General features: G+C 41.3%; 1 protein-coding gene across 4 annotated transcripts; it reads left to right on the forward strand.

Annotated features, from left to right (window-relative positions):
* The first annotated feature begins 3 nt into the window (after positions 1-3).
* LOC144634373 (uncharacterized) lies at positions 4-15,187 on the forward strand. Of its 4 annotated transcripts, XR_013567187.1 has the most exons (13): positions 5-176; positions 318-504; positions 604-647; positions 1,188-1,463; positions 3,016-3,055; positions 3,324-3,629; positions 4,615-4,747; positions 8,294-8,501; positions 8,589-8,738; positions 9,242-9,449; positions 9,782-9,934; positions 10,961-14,243; positions 15,067-15,187. XR_013567187.1 is itself a non-coding variant. In XM_078493321.1 (12 exons), the coding sequence occupies exons 1-12, from the start codon at positions 48-50 to the stop codon at positions 12,928-12,930; spliced, it is 3,801 nt and encodes a 1,266-aa protein (XP_078349447.1). In that variant the 5' UTR covers positions 4-47; the 3' UTR covers positions 12,931-15,187. The 4 variants fall into 4 exon arrangements, 3 of the variants coding, with proteins under 3 accessions (XP_078349447.1, XP_078349446.1, XP_078349448.1); XM_078493321.1 differs by having other exon boundaries at positions 4-176; positions 9,785-9,934; positions 10,961-15,187; XM_078493320.1 differs by having other exon boundaries at positions 10,961-15,187.
* Positions 15,188-15,457: the final 270 nt, after the last annotated feature.

A 15,457-nucleotide genomic window follows, 5' to 3' on the forward strand; every position in this document is an offset into this window, starting at 1 on the left:
GGGAGATTGGCTTGTGCCTTTGCTCGCTGCGAACCACATGTAAGAAGATGGCGACTGTTTTGTTGGGCGGCAGGAAACTCACCGATTTACGAGTGGTAGATCTCCGTCAGGAGCTCGAAAAGAGAGGTTTAGAAAAGAGTGGAGTTAAGGCAGTGTTGATAGAGCGTTTACAAAAGGTAAATTCACGTTATATATCGATAAATTTCAGCAATCGCCACGTTGATTTCGGTATGCAAATCGCGGGAAATTGATCATAAAGCTTTCCGACTTGCTTACACTAGTTTGATCGAACTCTTAAGTTTCATGTATTTCTACAGGCCTTGGAGCAAGAAGAAGATGTTGACGAGGAAACAGCGGAGTTTATTCCAATTGATAGCGTGGATTTGACTGGTGACGAAGAGGAAGACGAGGCAGAAGAAGACCTCTCTAGTCCGCTTACATCGCCAAAGCGAAACAGTATGGGACAGAAGCAGGCCAAGAAGACATCTATTACACCTGTTTTAAGTAAGGAAGCGTTTTTGTCGTGTACAGTGGAGTTTCCTGCAGAAAATAAAATTTGTATCTGTGTATCTTGAATTTTTTCCATTATATCATCTGTTACAGAGAAGAAAGCTGCAGCGAAGTCCGAACAGTCTGATCAGGATGCGGTGAGTTAGAAGCAATTCCTGAAGTTTATTAGTTTTAAATGTCTAACTTGACATTTTTGCAATAAATTTCAGTAGAATTATTGTGTAGTACTGTCAGAATTAAAAGTAGAAAGACCTCTGGGACAAAGATGTCTGGTTAAGGCGATACAACAAATAATTAAATAGGATGATACAAGTGGAGTAATAAAACAACGGCCTTACCATGTCCGACTAAGGGATAGAAATCTCTTACCAAGAATGGGTATTCGCTGGACATGAGTACTTTATATTCTACTGGTCAGATCAGGCCATCCATCCCATTGCCAATCCACACCCTTTTCTATAGTGATAAGGAAACTCAACCCATTTCTCTGGCTCTTTGTCAGTGATCCTTGTCAGTTACTGAGGTCATCTCGTGAGCACCTGCCGAAAACCAGAAATGAAAGGTGACTTTTCCTCAGACCAATGCATTAACCTAAACGCCATCTAGATAAAACGGTCTTTTCTACCTAACCACAGTAGATGAGGTTGTTTACTATCCTCATTTGTATTTTGCTGTAGGAGGAACAAAAAGGTGATAGCCAGAAAGACGATGAAACAACAGAAGATGAAGAGGTCAAACAAGAGCCTGTTGGTACAGAGGATTCAGACAGCAATAAACTTGAAGATGTCATTGACACCTCGCTGACGGTTAAATCTGAAGTCACTGGTGATGACGAAGAGAAACAGGATGTTGAGAAGGATGTCGAAGAAAGCGATGTAGACTTGTTACAGAATGATGGTGATATCAAGTTGGAAGACTTAGAAGAGCAAAATAAAGTGGAAGACAATAAAGAGGTTGGTTTAATTACAAATAAGGCCATGTTTATACTCTTGATATCAGACTAGAACTTCTCAGATGCAAATGATATGAAGCTGTTATTAGTAATATTCCCCTGCATCCCCCTGCATCCCCATTGCAAGCTGGTTCCAGTCCAGTCCCGAGAATATGAATGTAGCTTTCTTCAATGCTTTTGCACCTGTCACATGCAAAGGACATTCACTTGATATGCGAGAAAAAAAAAATAGATTGAGAACTTAATATTTATTTGATAGAAAAGAACATTTTGCATTTTCTTACAGGATGGATGGATGGATGGATAATCTTTATTTAAAAACATGGTCAAATTCATCAGCTACAATACAACAATCTAATTATGAATATATATACAAGAAAGAGGGGAAATATAAAAATATATGTACAAAAATAAAAAGCTGCTTTCCACGAATGCCGTGCCCTAGAGTACTCGTTCAATTAGTTTTTTAAATTGCCCAAGGGACTCTGCTTGTCTTACGTTATTGGGAAGACTGTTCCACAAGATGGCGCCACTGTACGTAAAGCTGTTTTTGTAATAGTTAGTGCGCGGTAATGGAACATTGAGTTTGTTTTCAGAGTCCCTTAAGTTGTACGTGGTTTCTCGTTTTTCAAATTTAGATCATAGGTAGTCTGGAGCCAACCCGTGCAGAGACCTGTAAACCATCGTAGATTTTTCCATCCTAGAATTTCAAATAAATCACCAGCGTGGGCGTCATAGTTAGAGAAGGTCAAAACACGGGCTGCTCTATTCTGTAGCTTTGTAGCTTTGTAGCTTGTTTTGCAAAGTAATCCCACCGTTTCCCCAAACAGTACTGCAGTAGTCGAAATGCGTCTGTATTAAAGCTCTGTATATTAGGTGTAAGGTTGCTTGAGGGACCAGGTGCCTTACTCGTTTTAAGGCCCCAATCCCAGAAGCAATTTTCTTTGTTAGTTTCTCGATATGACTACTCCAATCAAGTCTGTCGTCGATGATCACTCCAAGTGATTTTGCAGACTTGACCTGGCTAACTTGAAAATCATTTATTGCAACTTTCGGGGAACCTGTAAGATTACTTAGCCTCTGCCTAGATCCAATAAGTATAAACTCGGTTTTAGTCATATTTAGAGTAAGTTTGTTTGCCCTCAGCCAGTTGTGAACAGTATTGCGTTCAGGGCTGCAAATAACAGTGGGTCATTGGACATTGGCCGATCAAAAATTGCCAATGTCCGACAAAATCCCAAGTGTGGTCAGACGTGAAGTCGGGACAATTTTTTGATCGTAAATAGTTTTATGGTAATGATGAATAAAAATTTGTCTGACCACAATTTTGTTTTGTCCAACCAAGATGGAGTCTTGGTAGGACATATTTCCTTTCAAGTGAAAAAAGTTATTTGCAGCGCTGTTAGTTGGAAGAATTCCCTTAGAACGCAAGACAATTTCCTTTTGGTGATCACTTCCTTTTTGCTCAAGACATTTTCTTTATGATAATGCATTGATCTGGCAAGGAGAAATTTGTTTTTGATCAACTGACCATTGACTGTTGCATGTTACAGGTCGGTGACCAGCTGGTGGTTGAAGAAGAGACAACAGAAGGTATGTGTGCATGTCTTTGTTTTATATTGTCATTAACCCTCACCCTAATCAATCAGAGACACACAGGAATCTAAAGAATAATATGTCTTTCTCCTTTCTTTTGAACATTTGGCAATTAACCCAATACTGCCGGTTGTAAGTGTCTATCCCTGTTTTGCTAGAGGTGAGCATGACCACAGTGTATTAAAATTTTAAATCATACATGTATGTGATCAAGATTTGGGGATGATGGCAAGGTTGAAATGTTAATTCGGTCTCTTTACATCAGACACCAAAACAGAAGTCACTCAAGAAATGGCTGAGGCTGAAGAGCCAATGGAGACATCAGTAGCAGAAATAAGTGTAGAAGATACAAGTGACCAGACTAAAGATGACAATGGCACAGCCATGGACACATCAGAGCTGGAGGCATCTAAAGAAAACAGCTTATCAGTTTCGTTGTTTGTACACACTGATGATGTGCAAGATGACCTAGATGACGATTTGAAAGAAGCTGCCGCTGCTGAGGCTGCTGCTGCTGCTGCAGAGGCCGCTGCCAAGAATCAAGAAAAAGCAGAAGAGAAATCTGACAAAGGTGCCAAAGCTGTTTACTGTCAGTATGTTTAGAATTTGTAGCTATTTCAGTTGCAGCGCTATTACTATGCAGATGCTAGTTTTATTTGGCTGACAAAATGTTGAGAGTTTCAGTCTTGGCCAAATTTTTTGTGGTGATACAAGTTGCATGGTGTGGGATACAACTCTGGAGCACTTCTTACATCCTTGAGAGCCAAGCGAAAATGTCTTGGTGTGAAGTTTACTGGAAGCTGATCAGGTCTTTGACTAATAACATGGATGGTATCAGTGACTATGATCACAAAAGTCATACATGAGCAATATAGAATGGTATCAAGGCATCAAGAATCATCCACTATTGCTAGAATAGATCTCAGGAATGCAAGGAAAAGCATTCAGGGTGCGAAATTGCTCAGCTGTGTATGAGAATGACAAGATGAGTTGCAGAAGGCTACAAAAGAAGGAAGAAAAGACCAACACATGGTTCTTGACGAATGAAGAAGACACTGAATATAAGTTGAGGATCTGCAGAATGTGTGCACACCATAAAAAAAGTGTCTTTCAACTCAAGACCAAGTTGGAAATGAAAAGGATGCAAAGTTTTTAGATTACATAGATTCCTCACTACTTAAGCTTGTGTTTTCACAATGAAACTCCTGTTGCTGTAAAGAAGTTGCGCAGTATTGTGTTATGCAAGAATTTTTTTATCTCTTTTGTTGCCAAAATGATCACATCAAGTTTCTCCTTACAATATCAATATATTGCCAAGAAGGCAGTAAACAAGACAGGAGATAATTATTGTCTTGATCTTCCACCAAATTCTCAAAACTTACAGAAAAAGAAGCAAACAGTAAGGAGAATATTGATATTTCAGTCTCGGGATTAATAGTGGTAATAATAATGATAAGAAGGGTTAATACACCAGTAATCTATGATTGTTTTTCTTGATCTTCTGGCACTGTATGCAGAAACAACAGTCTAATTTTTGACTGAATTTTCTTTGCTAGGTAAAACCCCGTCAAAGGATAGTGAGTCGCATGCCTCAAAAGATGATTCTAAACCTGGAGAGAAAGCCAAAGGAGAAGAAAAGTCCAAAGATGGAGGAACTGCAAAATCACAAACATCTGGTTCATCTCAGAGGTAAGACATTTTCTAGGTCACTGTGACTGCATATATAATTGCCAACAAGACAGCCGAGCCAAGAGGCGAGGCTGTCGAGGCGGCAGTATCATAGAGCCGTGTGTGTATGAGTGTATAGGCAGAGAAAATCTTAAGTTCTGCGTAAGGGACTTTTTTTTTTACCATATATGGGTGTAAGTAAACCCCATATTTGGGTTGTATTGTTCTTCCCAAACTGGTTCCCAGTCTCTCACTCCTTGCTAGAGAGCAAATGACCAAAATGGCGTCCACGCGGCTCGCTGTTAAAATTTTCAATGTGGTCATTCATCCCTTTACCGATAAATACACCTTTAGAGAATTATAAATCGAAAGAGAATACCCTACAGAATATTCGACTGCCGAAAAAATGAACATCAAGGTCTTCAAAGCGATGAAATAATCTTTCGAGACATAAAAATCAAAAGCGGACTGTTGACTTCAAATAGAGTTTTCTTGACTTATGAGAATGCTGAAGTCGGGTAAATGCTTCCTTTTAATTAGTGTTGATTGTGTTTATAGTAATTGTTTGACCGATGATTTATTTCAAATCAAATACCGTTTATATTTAATTTAGCACGCATTTTCGCTCTGCATAGGAATAACATCAATACAAAGCGACGCTCACTAAAATTACTGCATGTCATACACACAAGAAAGTCAAAAGTTATTTGCTTCTAACGGCAAATGTAATGTTAACTTGAATGCTCCAAATAATCCTTGACCGTTCAAGTTTTGTTTTCTGTTCAAATTTTTCAAGTTTTGCGTAACTGAACATGACACTTCGCATGCGAGACTGAAATCTGACCCGTGCATTACTGTCTCTGATTACTGAAAATTATTTTTAAACTAGTAATACGTGACTCGCAGGGCCTCGCGAAGCTCTGGGTTGAGGAGGGAGGGGGGTGTTATAAATAAGGAGTGATAACCGGTTTTAACCGGTGATTTGTTATTGTTGCCTAGTAACGGACATGGCTACTCCGCTTTGAAAATGGCGGCTCGTAAAGAGGTATAAAGCATTGGGAAGCGCAGGATTCGAACCCTTCGCCCGCGCGCCCCTGATGGCCATGAAAGGTTTATAACCTGAATAGGCGTTGAGGGAGTATTATGTGGAAATCAGTGTTATTTTAATCCGGAAAGAAAAACGATAAAGATGAAAGGCTCAGGATTTGAACCCACAAAAAAAAAAACCTTACCCGGATTCGAACCCCAGCCCTCAGTCCCGAAGATCTGATTTGAAGTTCGACGCTCACACCATTAGGCCACCAGCGCGCGGCCGTGTGACGTCATTTCCGCCACACACCAAGCTCACAAATATGACCGTAAACTCCACACGAGATTTCATCCCGCCTGAGCCCTTTGAGGGACAAAATTATACACCCCGCTACGCTCGGCCTTTGGCCTCGCTTCGCGAGGAAAAAGCATCTTAGCAGTTTTGATTTTGGGATTTGATTTATAAGAAGTTCTTGAAATGCTACTATCCCTTTTGTGGACGGAAACATTTTAACCATCGCGTGTTGTATTTAAAAAACAGTGATTAAACCTCATGTATTGCCTACATTTTGTGACATTTTAACGTTGAAAAGAATTTAAAGATTTGTCAAGAGTTGTCAATCAGTCAAACCCGTAGGCTGCGTAGCAGACATCTGTGTACATTTTTTAGTGTGCTTAAAAGAGTGCGCGCGCTGGAAGCTACGGCGCCTGCTACGCAGGCTATCAAGCCTGTGTCATTTATTATTCCTGTGTCATTTGTTCTGGTGTCCGATCTCATCCCAAAATTCTAATTGTGAAGCGCATTGAGCTTTGTAAATGCGCTATATAAGCACCTATATCATTCATTCATTCATTCATTCATTCATTTATGAACACCAGAGAAATAGCACTTTTTTCGCATATTACCTAAAATACAATTTACCATATTTTGGTCATTTCAAATATAGTTCTATCAAAAACGATTCAATATCTGTTCTTATGAACAAACATGACTATTTCGCTCGTTGGCACTTAAAATTACAATAGGATAAAATACTAAATTCTTAAAATCTAAAGTTCATTAAAAATACTAAAATTCATAAAAAAATACTGAAGTTCATTATAAAATACTAAAATTCATTAAAAAAGAAAATACTTAAAATCATTATTGAATAAAAACGTTTTGAGCTTAAGTGACACTCATGGTGAGAAAAAAATAAAAAAGGCAGCTTGCCCTTCGGGCAAGCTGTTATTTTATCTTACTAGCCCAAAGCTTTGAGGAGCTAGCCCGAAGGTAATTTGCATAATTAATTATATGCAAATTTAAAATTGTTTTTCCTTTGTAGACAATAAATACATAAATATTCAAAAAGAAAAAGAAAATAATCTTACCACAAGAATTAAAACAAACACGTAACGATTTTGTGGCAACTAACTTTGTAGCTTAATGTAGAGGATTGCAAATATGAAGGATCCTGAAGGACACATTTCAAGAGACATAATTCATATGCATACATGACGTACCCAATGCCTGCAATGCATTTTGGGGCGTTTTCACAAACGGTCAGCCATTTGCAAGTTTTACGAAGTGATGGAGTACTTTATGGCAAAGCAATACCATGGATTGGAGAACTATGACTTCTTTTCTTTTTGTGAATGCTTTAGAAGCAAAGATCTTCCAATATAATTTTCTGAAAAGACACAATTCCTCAGAAAATGGCCGTTACTCGTCTTAACAGAGAGAAATATAGTCGCCACGTTCAAGTTGGCGACTATAAAACCAGGAGGTTTTGTCTCCAAGGATGCAGTGAGTCACATTTTTGAGCCCCAAATTTTTCCCTCTAGTCTAATTTGTCTGATGCACAATATATTTCTGAAGGTTGTCATAAAAAAACAACGTTTCTTGCCCGTGTGTTGCTTGCCCGTCGGGCAACCCGTGATCAGAATACGCTAGCCCGACGGATAATTCCACTAGCCCCGGGCTATCGGACAGCACTTTTGTCGCGCCCTGAGTGTCAACCAATGGAGCACTTCTCACATGTAGAGCTTTTGTTGTGACCTAAACAATGAAAATCGCTTTGAGCTAAAAATTTACTGTAATTCACATGTAGAGTCAACTCTTTCCTTGTTAGCACCACAGTGTGTGCAGTGCTAATATACTGTAATTCACATGTAGAGTCAACTCTTTCCTTGTTAGCACCACGGTGTGTGCAGTGCTAATATACTGTAATTCACATGTAGAGTCAACTCTTTCCTTGTTAGCACCACAGTGTGTGCAGTGCTTTCAATTTGATTTGAAGTAGATGACTGCCCTTGTTTGACACCCATCAGAGAGCAATATGAGAAGTTGAGAACATCTCCCCTCGACACTGAGGGTGCTGTGATTTACAACAGAATGCCTGCTGGAGCTCTTGTAGGCATCGAACTTATTAAAAACCTGGTGTGTGGTGGATAACTAATCAAGCAATAGTGATACAATGGTACGATACAGAGCTTTTGTATGTGTAAATACCATAGCTCTCCACATCTCCATTGTTTCTTGGATTTTATTTTTTTCAGTTCCACTGATAAGGAAGCAAAGGGCAAAACAAGTGAAGCTAAAGGCAAAGACTCTAAAGCTGCAGACAGCAAGACAACCAAAACACCAAGCAAGAGCACATCGTCAGCAAAGGACAAGAAAGAAACTGGCAAGAGTCTGTGGGTGAGCAATCTGTCATCTGTGACAAGAGCAGCTGATCTGAAAACACGATTCAGTCAGTATGGAAAGGTAAGATGGCAAAAGTCATGGGTTAACTATGTATCTGCTTAAATGAAGAAAACTTTGGACTAATAATGTTGTTTTGGCATTTTTAAGGTTGTTGGTGCTAAGATTGTAACAAACTCCAAGGCACCTGGAGCCCAGTGCTTTGGACTTGTTACCATGTCAACCAGTGAAGAGGCTGCCAAGTGTATATCACACCTTCACCGCACAGAGCTGCATGGAAGGACCATCACAGTGGATAGGGTAACTGAAATACTTGTCTTGTCATACATAGCCATTATAGCAGCTGGGTTTCACTTTGATAGGGGTAAGCCAGAATTACGAGCACAATTCATGAAGGAGTCTACCCTGCTATGTTTGTTTTGTAATATTGATTAAAGAAAGCACATTTATAAATGACACTTGTGCATGCACAGACCAGTGCATACAGTGTTAGCTTATGGAAACTAATACTCCTTATACATGTACAAAGATAAACCACTAGCCCCTGTTGGTGTGAAATCGCCAAATAAAAAAAAACTACTTACCCTGTAATGTTTATAAGTAAATTCCAGAGTTACATGTACATGTACTACATGTACCTAGAGCATGCAGACTTCAGAACTTGATCCTTGTGAAAAATAATGCCATCATCAGATCAAAATGTTTACCTGAGAAATTGTGAAGTCAAAAAACTGTGTGTATGTACAATGTACTTACTGCAAACACCTGGAAACAATCTGTTGTTTGTGGATTATTTTCATCAGGCTAAAGGTGATCGCATTCCAGCAACTCAATCAGGCTCTGGAAAGAAGCAAGCAGACAAGAAACAGGTTGATAAGAAACAAGCAGACAAAAAGCCAGCTGAGAAAAAGCCAGCCGAGAAAAAGCCTGCTGACAAAAAGCCTGCTGACAAAAAACCAGTTGACAAGAAACCAGCTGACAAGAAACCAGCAGATAAAAAGGACAAACCAGGTAAAATGAACTATTTGACACAAGAAAATATGAGAACTGTAAGAACGAAAATCTACAAAGTCAATGTAACCTTTTCACTCCTGTTGTCAAACTTTGTGACTGCCAATCCTTCCTGTGAAGAAAGCTCTCGCGTGAAACTGTTTGTTATGCCGAACAAGGAGGTTCTAATTGTTTAGGCTGTGGAAACTCTCATGTTCGGTCATTTAAATGAAAGCTACTGAGCAGTACTTTGGTGCTTTTTATTATGCTGTACTAGGTGGTTGTTACTATTAATCTGTGGCGAAAATCCTTGCCTGGTACAACTTCTAATGTTCTATTTCTTCTTTAAACAGCAGATGCTTCAGATAAATCTAAAGCTAAAACTGATGACAAGAAACAGCCAGACAAGGGTAAAAAACCTGCAGAGAAATCAACTGGTAAATCAACAACAACTAAAACACCGGCTAAGTCATCTGCTAAACCAACTCCAAAACAACAGAAGTCAGGTCAGTCAAACAAGCTTTCTTCTTGTGATGATTGTGTTCCGTGATTTTGTGAGTTAAGTGCCATTTGTGTGTCTTGCTGCATAATAATTTGGAGATTGCCATTGAATGCTGTTTGTTGGGAAAGGTTGCTGTCTTCTTCACTTTGCTCTTTAAAAAATGGTCTTTTCCTCATTCTCTGTTAAAGACTACCATTCTGTGAGAATCATTGGTCTGACATCAGTTCATCACTTTGTGAACGAGGGTATTCCACACTAATGAATTATTGATGTCACTTGCAGGCTTTACTCCAGTTCATCAAAATTCTTTAAGTTTTCCTCTTCTCTTTCCTCTTAACCCTCACCAGCACTGATTGTTTAATCAGATGCAATTTTCTCTTGGTGCTTAAATAGCAAATTCAAACAGCAATTGATGAGAAGAAGGAATCTGATAACAAAGGAGGACGCTGTTGATGAAGCACTAGATTCTCCTGAGAAGGTTTATGCAGTACCCTTGCAAAACATCGAGGAGAGTTCATTTCCTGACCTTGGCAGCTAATTTACATTTGCTGACGGACTTGTACAACTGTGTTCCTTGAAGCCCACTGCCACACTTATACAACTTTGTTTGTTGAAGCCCGTGGTGGCGTTGATACGATGTTTAAACTGTGTATAGTTGTGAGTTGCATGGCTTCATTTGATGCAGGCACCAGACAGATAACTGAATGTGAAGTTAATTTTGCTCAGTTGCCTTCAGCATCTGAATCAAGTCTTATATGCCTGCCTGTTCAGAAGGTTAATGACGCTCCTGGAGATGTAAAACAACAGCCAAGTGCGGGTTGTTGCAGTATAAAACGCTTTTTGTTGTCGCACGCCCATGATAACTTGTTTTCAAAATGGTTGACATCCCAGACAGGGAACCCATTTTCTTTTCCCCCCTTTATAGTGGCGTTTATCATGGGTTATCTAATGAAGTATTTTTCACCTGATTGTGTTTGTTCTTGACTGTAAAATTTTCTCTTTTGTTTTACAATTAATGCTAATCTCACAGGAAGTACTCCTTCAAGCGGCAAAAAAGACGAAGTTTCAAAACCAGTCGGGTCGAATAAATCATCTGACAAGGACAAGGACAAAGACCAGGACAAGGAGAAGGAAAAAGAAAAAGAAAAGGAGAAAGCGGACAAAAGCAAAGAGAAAGAGAAAAGTAAAGACAAGGACGATAAAAAATCCAGCAAGAGTCCCATTAAATCCATTGATGAGATCCGCCGTGACAGGCAAGAACGACAGCGTCAAGAGAGAGCCAAAGAGATCCGAGAGCAGCGTGAACGCGAGCGACAGGACAGACTAAAACGTGAGCGTGAAAGACTTGAACGCGAGAAAATCGCCGAACGTCAACGTGAACGTGAACGAGAGAGGGAACGAGAAAGGAGAAGGCTTCAGATAATACGTGAACGAGAGATTCGAGAAAGACAAGAACGTGAACGCTTACGTCTGCAGCGTGAATTGGAACGGCAGAGAGAATTGGAACGCCAGCGTGAACGTGAACGCCGTGAGCGTGAAGAACGCGAACGTTTGGAAAGAGAAAGGCGTGAACGACTCGAACGCGAAAGACTTGAGCGTGAACGAATTGAACGTGACCGCTTGCATCGCATTGAACGTGAACGCTTGGAACGTCTGGAACGTGAACGCGTTGAGCGTGAGCGTTTGGACCGTCAACGTTTAGAGCGTGAACGATTAGAACGTGATCGTCGAAATTTGAAGCGCCCTGCTGCTTCCTTTGAACGTGGCGATGCTCAGAAGCAGGTTGGTTACTGGCAAGAACCCAAACGTGCTGCCGTGGGCGAAGGAAGACCGCGTGACTTTTTCAGTGGTGGAATTAACGAGCGTGACACCAGACGTGATCGTGCTGACGTCTCTTCTGAAAGGCGTGACTCGAGAGGAAGTCATCGCGAGGAAGGACGACAAGCGGCTGGTGGTGGCCGTGAGCGAGACGTGCGCAGGACTGAGGAGTGGAGTCGAGCTGATGAAAGGCGTCTGAAAAAAGATGAAAGAGAACGGCGTAGTGATGACGGTCATCGAGCGCGTGACAAGCCGCACGACCATTCCAGAGGGGCACGTGATCGTGACTTGCGTGACAGCCGTGGCAATCCTGAAAACAAAGCCTGGGCAGCCGGAGCAGATTTGTCCGGAGCCAACGTTGGTGTCCTTGGAGCAGGTATTGATCCACAGAAGAGCTTGTCTATCCTGTTGGAGCGTGCTGGCGTCGGGGGCATCCTTGGTTCAGGCCCCGCCGCCCAGGGGCACAATGTACGAGGCAACCTGAGCAAGTCCATGGAGGAGCCCGGCTGGCGTCCTCCAGACCCACGTGATAGCAGGCCACCCATACCACAAGCTGAACGTGGTGCAGGTTTTACCCACAATACCTCTGGTCTTACAGACATCAGATCTGCCCATGTTGATGCACGGTTCGGTTCGCTGGCCATGGGCCCAAGCCATCGCGCCGTAGGTCTTGCAGGAGGAGTGGACTCTAGCAAACCGCCTGCACGTGACTGGCGTGACACGCATGGTGGTAATTTGACGTCAAGAGATCGTGACGCATTAGCTGCCAGGGAAAGAGAACGTCCAAGAGGCCGAGGTGCCGAGACCAAACAAGGTGCGCCACGTCCGGAAGCCATTTACGATGCGCGTGACACACGTGCGCCAATCAGCCGTGATTCCATACCCCCCAGAGGTGCGTGGGGAAATGGAATGGACTCCCGCCAAGCTGCCAACCCAGCGCTGGGGATGTCTAACACTGGGCGCCCTGCTGTTGATGACAGATCCCGTGCAGCTGTTCCCACCCGTGACAGTGCACCACCACCATGGAATCAGCCTGGTGGCTCTCTAGTCACACCTGTTGGCCGAGCAGCTTACAATGGAAGCACAGTACCTGGGCCAGAGAGACGACACCCTGTCGCAGCTGATGCCAGATATGAGCCTTACAAGGCAGCTCCACGTGTCGGTATGATGCGCCGATATTGAGACACTAAGGAGACACTGATTCTGCGCATTGACTTGGCGAAAACTTTCAACTTTTGGATATCTAAGTTTAGGAGAAACAATTCCATAAGATTTCTTATGCAAGTTTTACGATTTAGTGTTAAACTCGGGAACTTGATTGACGCGATTTAAATCATTACTTTTTAGAATTTTTTTTTGTTTTGTTTACTTTTTAGGAATCGTCGCAACGTGACGCACACATTGTAGATTAGTATTATTATTCGTGCCTTGAGCTTGATCGAATTGTTGCGTATGTACCAAGAAGTCGTTTAGCGAGCAAGGTTAGAAGCAAAGGAAAACCATTTTACAAGTTTAGTTGATTGCTTGTTGCGTGTATAATAAAAGTTCAATTATATGAGTGTAGAAAACTCAACACCTTTATCGCTGTATCAACACATCCGTTAATCGTACTAGTGGCATTTCTCTTTGATGTACGTTGCTGTTAATAAGCCTGCGATGTTGAAGATCTTTTCAGTTGAAGTCATGTGATGGATTTAAAAGCGCCTATTTTAATGACTTTGTGCGTTGAAGCATCCTGAAAACCTCTCAGGATCGCGAACGAATTAGGAAACCGAAGCCGTAGCAACGAAGTTTTATTGGAGAAAGCTTCGAATCGCATCCCCTAATAATATCTTCACTGAGAAAATTATTTCTTCTCCTATAAACGCTGCATTGGATGTAGCCGAAGCAAAGGATGCTGTCTAATGTAAGTTAGAGAAGAAGACATCATAAGATCCTTCTCTTATTAAACTGCGTGGAGTTGGTTTGCTGTATATTGATTGCGCTTTATCACAAAAGCATCAAGATGGGCCTGCAGGGAATTTCAGCTTCCTGTTTAAATGTTTTGGACTCGCATTCCAACTTGCCACATTGTAGGTGATGAATAATTAACGAGAACCAGACATTCTGTGCAGTGCTATAAAAACGTACTACTGGGAAATCCGGCAAAGTTTTGTCTTGCAAAAACGTATTTACGAGAATTTGTTATATTAGCCCTGTCGATTTTTAACGTTAAGTTTGATAGTAGTGATGAAGCAGACACAAGCAAAGTTGCACATCCTTGGCGAGTATTCTATAACATGCGGTGCACTAGCCATGTGATCCAGTTGCGACGCTCTTATCACGTGTCATCTCGGCGTTGATCACGTGCCAGTCGTGTGCATCTTCCTGCTTGTGATTGGTTCACCATTGCGAGCTAATCGTTCAGTGTATTGGTTTGGTAAGTTGATACAGGTAACTTGTTTTGTTAACCATTGTGTCCCAGTACAGGCAACTCGACTGTTGGAAGCATAAAGGTGAGCTGCAAGCTTTAATAAACAAATTCCACAACAGTCTTGTGGCCTTTCTTTGGGTCGTCAAGCCACGGAACGCTCCGTGCGAAACGTGTGATGAGCCAAAAAAGGTTACAAAACTGCTGTTACGGTAGACTTCCAATCTCTTAGTCGAAATCATTTCTCTAGTTGCTACAGTCGTTATTCAAATTTACAAGTCACGCCTCGCCCAGTCCTTTTTTCAGACCTCTACCTTGTAGTGATCATGTCTCGCAACGCTTCTCTTCACGTCGCGTGACGACCCAACTGACTAACCACCACTCAAGCCGAAGCGAGAAGTGTATTGTGCTTTTAACCCGTTAGGAACCTATAGCGCAACCAAACTCCTCATTTCGAAACGTTTTCGTTTTTAGGCTAAATGTGACATTTTTTTCTGATCTTCTAATTTGAAAACACGAACTCCCAACCTTCGGTTAAGTTTTTTCGGGGCGAGGAGGCTTGGAGTAAGGGTCGAATTCTGAGTCAAGAACTATGTGTAAAAGTTAGCTTTACTTCGTGTTGGTAGTCGTGTAAACGGCAGTATAAGAATTATCACCCATGTCCAATATACACGACCTGATACGAGTGGTATTTGGAAGATGTTGATTGCACAACAAGTTTCCAATAGAGATGGGTGGGTGATTGTAGGTAGTGGTAGTGGTGAGGCTGTTTGTCGGGGTGGGTAAAAATAGGATCGAGGGAGGTCGGGCTTGCACTCCTTCCCGTTAAATCCTTCACTAGGTATCTACCTTTCATAGTGTATGACATGTTGGTGACTTTCAGCTTGGAACTATTTCTTTTCTTGCAGGTATGTATGAACTTTACTACAGGAATGATTGTAGAAGTGTTGGACGAAGTTTTTCTCCAATTTATTTTGAATAATTGCTGTTTGTTACATTGTTACGTTAATTAAAAATAAAATTAAAGTCGTTACTTGTTGTCTGTACAACTTGGCCATTGTTTACAGCTGCTGGGGTTTTTCAGGGTTGTAACAAGTTATGGGAGCCTCTTTTGGAAACCCCAGTTTCCACATACCATGCTTTTTTGGCCCGCGGCATTTTAAAGGACCCTATTCAGCCTCAGCAATTTTCGATGCCATCGAAATTGTGAAAATTGTATGGTGAAGCGAAATCTTATTACATTGCTGTAAGTTGTTTACGAAGGTCTGTAAATTACCGTCAACAGTTTTACAGTGATCT

The sequence above is a fragment of the Oculina patagonica genome, chromosome 13 (genome assembly GCF_052425735.1).
Source record: "Oculina patagonica isolate OP01 chromosome 13, crgOcupat, whole genome shotgun sequence".
NCBI lineage: Eukaryota > Metazoa > Cnidaria > Anthozoa > Scleractinia > Oculinidae > Oculina > Oculina patagonica.

What these genes read in the sequence shown, in the direction of transcription:
- LOC144634373 (XM_078493320.1), top strand. Translation starts at nt 48, where the DNA reads ATGGCGACTGTTTTGTTGGGCGGCAGGAAACTCACCGATTTACGAGTG. An exon ending in TGATAGAGCGTTTACAAAAG is followed by an intron (nt 177 to 317) that starts GTAAATTCACGT and finishes GTATTTCTACAG; the next exon opens with GCCTTGGAGCAAGAAGAAGA. An exon ending in AGAAGAGAAATCTGACAAAG is followed by an intron (nt 3,630 to 4,614) that starts GTGCCAAAGCTG and finishes TTTCTTTGCTAG; the next exon opens with GTAAAACCCCGTCAAAGGAT.